Here is a 10,755-nt window from a genome sequence, read left to right on the forward strand (position 1 = left end):
ACTGCGGGTGGGAACCTAAAGTTGCATTTTATACAACCCTTCGCTTTCATATATTTTTCCGCGCCTAAATAGTCTTCAGTAAGTCATATTGAGCATCGTATGAGGCATGAAATGTTTGTTTGCATACAGGAAATTGCATATCTTACATTATTTAAAGGGGATAGATCGCTGCATCGGATGTTAAACACGTGTTCCTATATATTTTTGATCGGTCGCTATATTTCGTCGAGTGCCCTACTTTAGTCTCAAAGAGAGAATAACGCGGATTTTAGATAGCTTTGTTTCCGGCGAAATAAGACAACAATGAAAGAATAGCACCAGTGAGACGAAGCACGGAAGTGGACCTAGAATAAGTTATTTCTCACGATAAAACTCTTAGCAAACTTTTCCGAAACTAGAATATATCTCTGTCTCAGGACTTCACTTTATGATAAGGGGTCTTTTGTCATACACGGAATACTTTAGACCGCAATCATTCCATTCAGTCCTTGATTTGGCCATTTAGTCATATACAGACTAGTAACCTCGTTTGAGGGCCTGCTATTTTTTGTCTTATCAGTGAAAGATCGAGACAGAGAAAGCACTTCGTTTGTGATAAGTGCGAAGTATACATATATGGCTGGGTGTTTACTTCCTACATGATCGCCAGCGCCCCACAAACATTCTTATTAGAATTAGGATGTGAGTTGAGGAAGTGTCTTTCTTATTGTGACACATTCGCTTTAACTTTCAAATAGCTCTCTTATCCCTACCATGAAAAGGTCATTCGCGGATTGGAAATCCTTGAGAAAGGTAAATTGTGATTATTTTAAAAACTTGTTCAGCCACCAAAACGAAGGTCGAGGGCGCCTCAAAACCCACCATTATGCAGCGTGTAAATAGTCAAAGTCCAGTTTCTACGTCTATCAAAACAACGCCATTGGATTCGCACAACGGGACGAGGTCAAAGACCAGCATCGCCTCAGCGGTTTCAGGTGATTCCACGGTTCCTCAGTCACTCGTTGGCCTGCTGCTGCTACACTGTGATTCTGTCATAACGGACTCTCTAGCGGGATTTCGTTCACCGCATTCATTGCCCCGATAAGGTGAATGCGGGTGAGTCTCAGTGTGGTTGGGTAGGCGTGAGACCAAGAACACTCAGGTCGACGCGAAACATTTGACAACGATTCCTCGCTGTCAGCGGAAATCTCAGCGTTCTATGGCTAACTGCTCGAAAGAGGATGTAGCGGAGTACATGTCTGCACTTAAACGCTGGTCGGTAAGAAAAAATACTATCCAATTGCATCTTCATTATGCATTACCTGAGGTTCTGCTTTGTGGAGGTTAGTGCCGTTAGATTAGAGAAATACTCGACTCTCCTATGAGATAAAAAGGCGCAGGTACCTCTAGCCACTAGGTCATCAAAGAAAGTCAATCATCTGAATATTTTTCGGGATTTGGGTACTGGAAACGGAATACTGTTGGATTACCATGTTTTCGTTCGTATTGAAAAATAATATGTTGCAGGAAATTTTCTTTGACTGTTTTGAAACGATTCCATTACGTACTTTTTTTAATGATTAGCGTCGAATAGTGTACGAAGAGTCAAAGAGGTCATTCAGTCTTACTTAACGATTTAACGCTCAAAGAATAAGGGACACTGTAATCGTTCGTGAATTATAGACATCGTATTTTCTACCCAGATTTCTAATCGAATTTCCTCATTGTAATTAATTTTAAGTATTCTTTTGGATTATTTCACTATCCTTGCATAGCCTACTGAAAATTGGAATTGTGTAGTCGTGTAGAAATACCAAGTTCAGTTTTTTATGATAATGATACAAAGCCACGTGGAATTAATTTTATTAAAAATACAAAGTCACATAGAATTGTACAGCCTCATGACTAACCTCTAAAGGAATCAAAATCTATTCACCATGGGGCCGTTCACTCTGATCCGAAATCGCAATTTAATAAAATAATTCGGTAGATAGATGGGAAAGATAAGTTATGACGAAAAACGTTTTTCTTATTCAGAAATTTTCTCATAACTATAAAATGAACAAATGCGAATGTTGCCGCCCATTTTTTGAGTTAGTTGAGTTTGTGACGACATTACAGTTATGGTCCATCAAATCGTTTTGACAGACCCGATATTTGACGGAAATAATACCTCATTAGAGTGTTTATGACAACGAACCACTTGAGATGGATGCGTAAGGTCGAGTGGTAGTGGAGAAGCGATGAGCCGCTCGCCAAGAGTCAATGACGTCATTAACTTGTCAGCGGAAGGGGTAAGCCGCGAGCAGCTCGAGAAGTTAGTGACAGATCGAAAAAATGAAAATTATAGTCTCTTTATTTTTTAAACTCAGTCGTAATCGACAATAATAAAACATGGTGATCGAGCCCATTTTGGGTGTAGGACCAAAGGTACTTTCAGTCGACACTCGGTAATATCGTTTCAACTCGATATAACCCTGATTTTTTGTTTAATGTATTTTCGCCGGCCTCGGTGGCGGCGGGGTAAAGTCCTCGCCTGCCAAACCGAAGGATTCGCGGGTTCGAGTCCCGCCTGGGTAAGTTACTGTTATCCAGGGCGTGGGCGTGTGTGAATGTCCTTCATTGTTAATCGTTAATTCCCCATTGTAAAGGCCGTAAATGTGCTGTTTATGGGGCAATGGAAATAAGTAAATAAATAAATAAAAAATCTGGTATAAAAATTCGCGTCATTTATCGTCGTACGAGCCTGTACTGAAAAAAGCAGCATATATTTTCGTAGACATCCACATTGTTACCGAAAAGAATTTAAAACATGAAAATCGGAGTGAACTCCGCCACCTCCTGATATTCCTGGAACGGATGTTGAATTATTTTAGGGGAAGCGCCAACTGGTAGTTTTCGTGGAAGAACACGGATGAAGGTAATGGAATACTCAACATTGGAACGATCAGGGAGAAGGTTAGAACCTTTAGGGGAACGGGCCATTCCATCATTGTATACATTAGTAAACTTTGCCAAAGAAGCTTTATCTTCATATCGAAAGCAAATAATGGCTCAGCGTAAAAAAATGGCTGAAAACAATCTTTAGGACAGTGCGTTTGTAGCGCATCAACCCTTTCCCCGCAGCGCGTAAGAATGCGCGAAAACATCACTTCTTCCATCTCTCTGATGACGTCGATGTTTATCCGACGCTCTCATGACTCATATTCCTTCTCCATAAAACTGAAGCAAGAGCGGGAAGTTCTTAGTGTGTCTGATGACGACAAGCAGCTGACTAACTTTCCGAGGAAGCTCGCCGCGGCCGTGCCGCCCACAGTCCTGGGGAATCCACCTGCGAGTGTACATTTAGAGCGAAGGCTTCCTCCGCGTAGAGCAGTTCGGATTCAGATAGACAATCGGAGCAGTTCCTGAGAGGAATGGGTTGTGTTAAATTGCCGTACATCATTGCTTTTCAGGACAGCTTCCAGTCCATCAGCTTCCAGAATGGTGAGTTCGTATCGCGATTCCATCATTTGACTGACATCTTATATTCGAAGGGTTTCCGAAAACAGGAGCGAAGTTATGTTATTTTGTGTCTATTGTGTTATTTATCGGAGGTCGTCTGGCGATTCTACCTCTTCCTGAATTCTTAATGAGATACGATCTTAAGATTTCCCCCTCCAAATGATCTTGATATACCCCATGTTCTAGAACCCCCCTAATTTTTTTCTGGCTCCAGCCTTCTTTGGAAGTGAAATAAGTGCCACATCTTCACTTTAAACCGCGAATTCTTTTCTTAGAATATTTTTTACGATCGACAGCGAGTAGGAAGAATACTAGTCTTATTCACGGAATGTAGAACCCAACGTTTTCTCGGTGCGTGCGATCGTCTTGGAGGGGAATTGATTCTCTTGATATGAGAAATTTCCTCTCCGCTTCGCGGGAGAGACTCTGCCGCCTTTTTCTGGCTCCTCCTACTCGGCCTCACCCACCCGCTTCCCCCACTTCCCTTCACTCTTTTCCCTCCCGCGCTGGTTGCGCTCATGGCTGCGCTGCTGACTCGCTCACGCTCCTCGTTCAGCTGCCGCTCGAAACACTCGCGCAAGCCAGTCGCACGGTTCCCCTCGTTGTGTACGGAGTGAAGTTATCCCTCGTGAGAGTTCGTGAGGAGATGGCGGACGCCGGCTTAGGATTGACCGAGTTTCCTGCAATCGTCCTTACAGTGATTGTGGGGGCGACTGTTTTCGTTTTAATATACATATCTACGTTATTTAAGTCCAGCGTGCGATCGGAAGAAACAAAAAGTAAGATTTTTCAGGTCTTCACTTCTGTGCCTCTTATCGCTATGTAGCATACAGCTTTGTTTGGAATGTGTGAAACTTATCTAGCCCTTTATTTCAAGAGATTTTGTGTCAATCATTTGGCTCCTAGAAATTCAGTGAGTCTCGTCAAGTAATAGTGTTTAAGTGCATTACACACGTGCACATGTGATGAATACTTAGGTGCTTTCATCCGCTCTTAACTCATATCCTCTAAATGTTGAGAAGTTATTCAGTTTCATTAATGTGAAATTAAATTTTGTCTGGAGTTGTAGTTCCGAGTTATAATTTCTAATTTGAATTGATTCTGAAGTGTTGTCCTACTTGGTGTACCACTCTCGCTTACCGGTACCTGTAGAAATGCTTATATTGTTGTTTATAGGAGTGCTTACGATATCGTTATCGTAAAAAATGTTTATCGTATGCATGTGAGTCGTGGTGACTGAGGAATAACTAGATTTTACTTCCGCAGGTAAGGTGAAAGAGCACACCAAAACCAAGGAGAAGAACGAAGGTCTACACGGTGGCGCTCAGCAAAATAAAAGCAGCAAGAAAAAGTATGTTGGTGAGAGGTGGGGACGCGATACGAAGCACACATTCTCCCACCCCTGGTTGATGACCTCCCTGAAGGGGCATAGTGGAAGGATTTTAGACATGGATATTAGCAGTAATGGAAAACTCTTGGCTACTTGTGCCGAAGGTAAATTTCAATTACCGCATAAAACATTGTGTGGCCTACATTTCCGCACACATGCTGTTTCTATTGTATATTTGTGTATGCATTGCATGCTTTAAATGTGGTGTTGTTCAATACTTCTGTTTTAGTAGAAAACCGCTATGCTTTTTGTCTGAAATGGTAAAATTAGTATTCGCTCCTTTCTATGCATGGTTGGCCTGGCTGCTGCCTGATCTATCGCTCATGCTTATTATAGAAACCATGTGAACATTTTTTTGGGTGAATGGTCTTCAAAATAGACTTGGGTGTTTAGTTTTTAACAGAAATTTCTTCCTTTAAATACCAAGTTCGTGATAATGTCCGTCTGAGTATCATGTAAGACGAAAATGCATGACTGAAATTCTATGATTACTTGCTGTTCTAATGAAGTTTGATTAGTTACGTATAACCCTTATTATTTTATTTATATCTTTTCAACTCTATATTTTGACTGCAGTTGATTATTTTAGTTTTTGTGAAACAATTATCCCAATTTGTCATAGGAAGCAAGTGTTTCCTTTTTGTGGCAGTGTTAGATGTTTTATAATCTCAGGTTTTCAATGAAAGGCCTTTATATAATTATTGCTTAGGCAGAGGACTTTTGAAAATGTACAAATGCTCTAATTGAAAAGTCCTAACAGCACCATTGTTTTTGTTTACTATCAGTGTTGACAAGTTAATTTGATTTTTGGTTTAAATGGTATGGTTCCATGAGTTGAGCAATAATCAATTAAATGAATTGTTGTGGTTGCTGATCGTCGTGGAAATTAACTCTTCCATAATTGGCCACAAATTATCTGCCACATTTGCATTGGTCTTCTGTGTTAGGTAAATCTGGGGGGGAGAGAATATTTTGTACAGCTAAAAGGGAACTCTTGCGGCGTGACTGTGGCTGTGTGTCCTAACTCTAAAAAAAACGTGGATTGGGTGTGGGAGATTAACAGTCAGCGTCCTGCCTACAAAATGAGTTAAATGGTCACTCCACCCCCTCTCTTACTTTCCGATGGTTGGTGACCTCTCCACCTATGCGTTTGCAGAAGACTCAGAAGACCCAGGTGGAGGCGAGGCTGATGGAGGAGACGGAGAGACGTTGGATTCGGAGCTTGGGAGCAGTGGAGACAGCAGCACAAGTAGGGGAAACAGCGAGAGTGGCAGCAGCTGCGATGCCAGTGGCAGTAACAGCAGCCTCTGCACTCTAGATAGCAGCAGCAGTGGTAGCAGCAATAAGAACAGTCAAGATGAGGGCGTTTGTGAGGGCGACAGTGAGGTCAGCGCGAATGAGAAAGTGACACCACGCACAGGATTAAGTCGAAAGCAGAGACGCAACCGTATGCGGCGCGAGGATGACAGCGGCAACGGGAGTTCGCCAGTGGCCCCCGTCCGCTCCAGAAGAAAGGCCAAGTCTAGGGCCCCCAAGACCCAAATCACCAACGGCCGGCCGAGACAGAATAATGTCAACAGTGTAGTGGGTGGAACCCCTGCCAAATCGAAGGTAGAATCCTGCGGCGGTGGTTTCAAGTCTTCCGCCATGAGACTCCCCATCATCAGGCAGTACGCCAAGTTGACGCTGGGAGACGTAGAAGTGGCCGCCTTGCTCCGTCACTACCTATTGACCCAAGACCAGCTCCTGGCCCTAGGTTACCCGGTGGAGAGCGCCCTGTACCCAGGCCGGGCCATCATTTACAAGGATCCCTCGGGATCGAATTTCCCCGACCAGACCACCGCGCCGGCCCTGCCCAACGACCCCCCGCGCTCCGCCCACTTCTTCGACGTGAACGCCAGAGAATTCGTGCCCCGCGGCAACGTCCCCGCCACCGAGGAGACCACATGGGGCATCGACTACGGCGCCGTCCGTGCAGAATGGAACGCTGGCCACGGCCCCGGCAATTCCCTCAGGGGCGGCTCGCCGAGGAACTCGGGTGGAGCCGACAGCGGGTCTACCTCGTCGCCCGAGGTGTCCGTCAGCTCGGAGGAAGCGTGCGACCTGGGGGACCTCGCCCAGCAGGACGACGACGAGGACGAAGACCTCGGCACGATGACGGTGATCACGGAGGAAGTGAAGTGTATGCAGTATTTCGAGGATGGGGAGTGCGTGAGTAGTCGGGTTGTGACGAAGGAGACGAGGAGCACTAGTGAGGAGAAGAGGTGCGTGAGGTGCGGACGGGGATTCTTCGTGACGAACGATGGGGAGTACTTGACCCAGGAGCGTTGCGTTTACCACTGGGGCAAGATGCAGCGTGTGGTGGTGAACCGGGCCATGCCGACGGCCAATAGCAAGGGCCTAGGGCCCGGCGCGGTGACGCGCACCGAGTTCGCGTGTTGTGGCGGCCGGAAGGGGTCGCGGGGTTGTTCAGTGGGACGCCTCCACGTGTGGTGCGGTACGGGTGATGGCGTCAACGGGCCGTTTGGAGGATACGTAAAGACTCAGCCTCAGGGCAAAAGGGTGCTCTCGGCGTCGTCGGTCAGTGCACTCGTGTACGCTCTGGACTGTGAGATGTGCTTCACAGGCAGGGGCCTCGAGCTGAGCAAAGTGACGGTGGTGGGCATCGACGGGAGGCCCGTGTATGATGCTTTGGTTCGGCCCGGCCGGCCGGTTGTGGACCACAATACTCGGTTCTCGGGAGTGACCGCGGGTGACTTGTCGAGGGCCACGAAGTCCCTCGCGGATGTGCAGAAAGACCTTCTTTCTCTCATCCATGCGGACACCATTCTTGTGGGGCACGGGCTAGAGAATGACCTTAGGGCCCTCAGACTGATCCACGGTTGTATTGTGGACACGGCTGTTGTCTTTCCACATTATTACGGGCTGCCGTATCGGCGGTCCTTACGTTCACTTACAGCCTTATACTTAGGGCGTGAAATACAAGGGTCATCGTCTGGCCATGATAGTTGTGAGGATGCACGTGCAGCTATGGAAGTCATGCTTTGGAAAGTCCGTCGTGATTTTAGGTCCGTGTTGGAGAACTGAGCGTTCTGGAGACATACGTATGGTCGCATGTCATTGGAATTCATGAGTGATCTGATATTTGACCAGTGTTGGTCAATGACCCATTTTTGCATTCACTTTTCTTCTGTGCATCCTTACTTGTGATCTGGTCAGAAGGTGATAGTGAATATCTAGTAAATTTCTGGAGTTGCCTTCAGAAGGAAGAAGATCTGTGCAGTCTTTCCTTGAGAATTAGTCTCATAAGCAATAGGAAATTGGTTTTACTAATGTCTGGTATGAATATGAGACTTGACCTTTGAACTAGTCAGTCACTTTGTGTTAATATCAACGGATAACATGAAAGTGACTACTTTAATGTTCCTTGAACCAGATGCATGAGCAAGTGAATCCTCAAGCACTTTTGGAGAACAGAAGCAGTTCCTTTTGTCATTTGCTAGTGAAGCCTTGAGTGGCGGACCAGAGTAATTTATTGTCAAACAGTTATTGTGAATTTCCTTCCCATGAGGTGTTGAGAATTTAATGAATTGATTCAGGGGATGGTATATTTATCAATTCCATTCTTTGGTGATTTTAGTGTACCAGAAAAATGAGGGGCATGGTCAAGGGTAAGACGATATGTTTTGATATATCTTCTTATCGATTTATCTGTCAATATGCTCAATTGAAGTTTGTTTGCAATTGGTTACGATTTTTACCTCTTTGCCCTCTCAGAATGGTCAAAGTGGATTGCTATGAACCCCTTTGTTTGCCCTTCATTTGAAAAGAAACACCTGCTTAAACAGTGCTCGCATAGTGTATATCTGTACCATATGTGGCCTGTAATGTGATCGCTGCCGTTCATTGTTCATTCATGAGCTTCTTTTGGTGAATTTATCACTCATTGTGGGCAAAAGGACAAGATTTGACAGAAGTGAAGATATCATTATGGTACTTAAAGAGGCTCCACATGGTCTGTGTTTTTAGGTCATTGCCAATAGAAACACATTAGTATTAATTGCATAGTATTGGCTTGCATATTTGCCCTACCCTCATCCTGCTCATCTGTCATACATTGTCATATCAGTTCTGGTTTACACTTGTGTGTGTATTGTTGATCTCAAAAATTATCATTTAGTTTTATTCTGCTAGATTAGATTTTGTTAAGGTTGTCTATGGTCACATATGATGGACTCCTCCTTTGAAGGGACCTTTCTCTGTGGTATCTTGAAGCCAAGGATATAATTTTGCAGTCTGTATATGATGCATAGCATTTACTTTTAAACAGTTTTTGGTTATCTGATACTTTGTGTGGTTTTAATGGTCGGTGAGTAAGTACAACAGTGTGTAGTTTGGGCAGCTTACTAATATGCTTTTTATCCTTCAAAGTTAGTGACATCATGAAATGTGTTCAATGTACCAATATTGTGGTTTTGTCTACATTTTTTAAACTTCAGTCAGTCTTTTTTGGTACCTTGTTCCATTTAAAATTTTATTTTGCCAGCATAAGGACAAATCATCTGTTCATGCTATTTTTTCTGTGATGGCTTGGAAGTGTATTTTTGAATTTCATTGTTTTTTTTTTACTGCTCTCCTTCAAGTGGGATTGATTTTTTAATTTGGTAATAATTTTAATGGTGCAAAAATATTGAACAGAGTTTACGTTGAAAATAATATGACTGACTCCACTCAAATTTGTCCATGAAAATTCTAATTGAAGATGCCGGGTGTATTTTATCTTCGAGGTATAAGTGAAATTTTTTTTCTCGACCCATTTTTGTGAACAGAGTTTAGATTTTAGTATGTTTGCCTACGAACATTTCTTCTTTCTCTGTTTTTATTGTTTCATGCTGTGCAATTGATGGTGCATGCACTTCTGAGACTGGTTATAAAATTCTTACTATGCATGGCAGTAATATACATTGCTGTATATTTTATCGGCTGATTTCATTATGTTGTTTTAATGCCATTTTTATGTTGATTGGTATTATTCAGTCTAACGTCAGAGTGTTGTGGTTTAGGGACAATAATGTGGAATTCTTGATATTTTTTCTGCTCATCTCACGTGCAGGACCATAATATTGGGGCAAGCTTGTTCTTGCTTGCCAAGTATAAGATTTTCTAAAATGAAAGGTCAAAGTCAAATTATATTTAAAATTCTTGAAATTATGCCAGCATGCATTACTAGTGGCTTGCTAAAATTAATTCTTTGGAACAGAGTACACCACTCACAGCTATGTCCCAGGTGAAAGATCCAGTAATTGTACCACTTGCATCACAGGGACTGAGGGATAAGCATCATAGGAATTCTCAGTTTTTGTGTATTACCCAAAACATGTGCTGTATTCCCTTAAACATTATGTGCAGACTTCCTGCCACAAAAACTCTTTTGAATATGGAATATAGCAATATTTTTGTATTTATCATATAATTCCCTTAAAACATTCCCAATCGAATGATATTGTGAAAAATCAGAGAGCTGGCATTGGAATTGTATGTACTTAAGCCTGGTAAGCATCCATCATAAGACTCAGTCACAATCCACATTTGTCTTTAGATTGTCATGGATTCTTTGGTCATTCACATGTTTATAATGTGGAAGTTCACTTGAGAAATTCATTCTCTATTTCTAACCGTATTTATACACCGAATTGCCGCATCTACCGAAATTTCTGGTAATAGGTCTAAAGCCTCTCCTAGGTATCTTAAATTTGAAAGAAATGTCACGTGATTTCAAATGTCTCATTAATTTTGATACTTTGTTTTGATAAGTATACTTTTTGTAGATATTTTATAGAAAGGTAAAAATAAACAAAAATAAAGTTACTTACATTTTATCA

The 10,755-nt window shown here is 42.9% G+C and overlaps 1 protein-coding gene across 2 annotated transcripts; it reads left to right on the forward strand.

Moving 5' to 3' along the window:
* Nucleotides 1-3,112: 3,112 nt before the first annotated feature.
* On the forward strand, nt 3,113-10,752 carry LOC124163411. Of its 2 annotated transcripts, none has more exons than XM_046540316.1 (3): nt 3,113-3,465; nt 4,750-4,977; nt 6,030-10,752. In XM_046540316.1, exons 1-3 carry the CDS (start codon nt 3,396-3,398, stop codon nt 7,958-7,960), a joined length of 2,229 nt encoding a protein of 742 aa, XP_046396272.1. In that variant the 5' UTR covers nt 3,113-3,395; the 3' UTR covers nt 7,961-10,752. The 2 variants fall into 2 exon arrangements, with proteins under 2 accessions (XP_046396272.1, XP_046396261.1); XM_046540305.1 differs by lacking the exon at nt 3,113-3,465 and adding an exon at nt 3,533-4,262.
* The last annotated feature ends 3 nt before the right edge of the window (nt 10,753-10,755 follow it).

This window comes from Ischnura elegans, chromosome 1 (genome assembly GCF_921293095.1).
Source record: "Ischnura elegans chromosome 1, ioIscEleg1.1, whole genome shotgun sequence".
Taxonomy (NCBI): Eukaryota; Metazoa; Arthropoda; class Insecta; order Odonata; family Coenagrionidae; genus Ischnura; species Ischnura elegans.

What these genes read in the sequence shown, in the direction of transcription:
- LOC124163411 (XM_046540305.1), top strand. Translation starts at nt 3,875, where the DNA reads ATGAGAAATTTCCTCTCCGCTTCGCGGGAGAGACTCTGCCGCCTTTTT. An exon ending in GCGATCGGAAGAAACAAAAA is followed by an intron (nt 4,263 to 4,749) that starts GTAAGATTTTTC and finishes TTACTTCCGCAG; the next exon opens with GTAAGGTGAAAGAGCACACC. An exon ending in CTTGGCTACTTGTGCCGAAG is followed by an intron (nt 4,978 to 6,029) that starts GTAAATTTCAAT and finishes ATGCGTTTGCAG; the next exon opens with AAGACTCAGAAGACCCAGGT.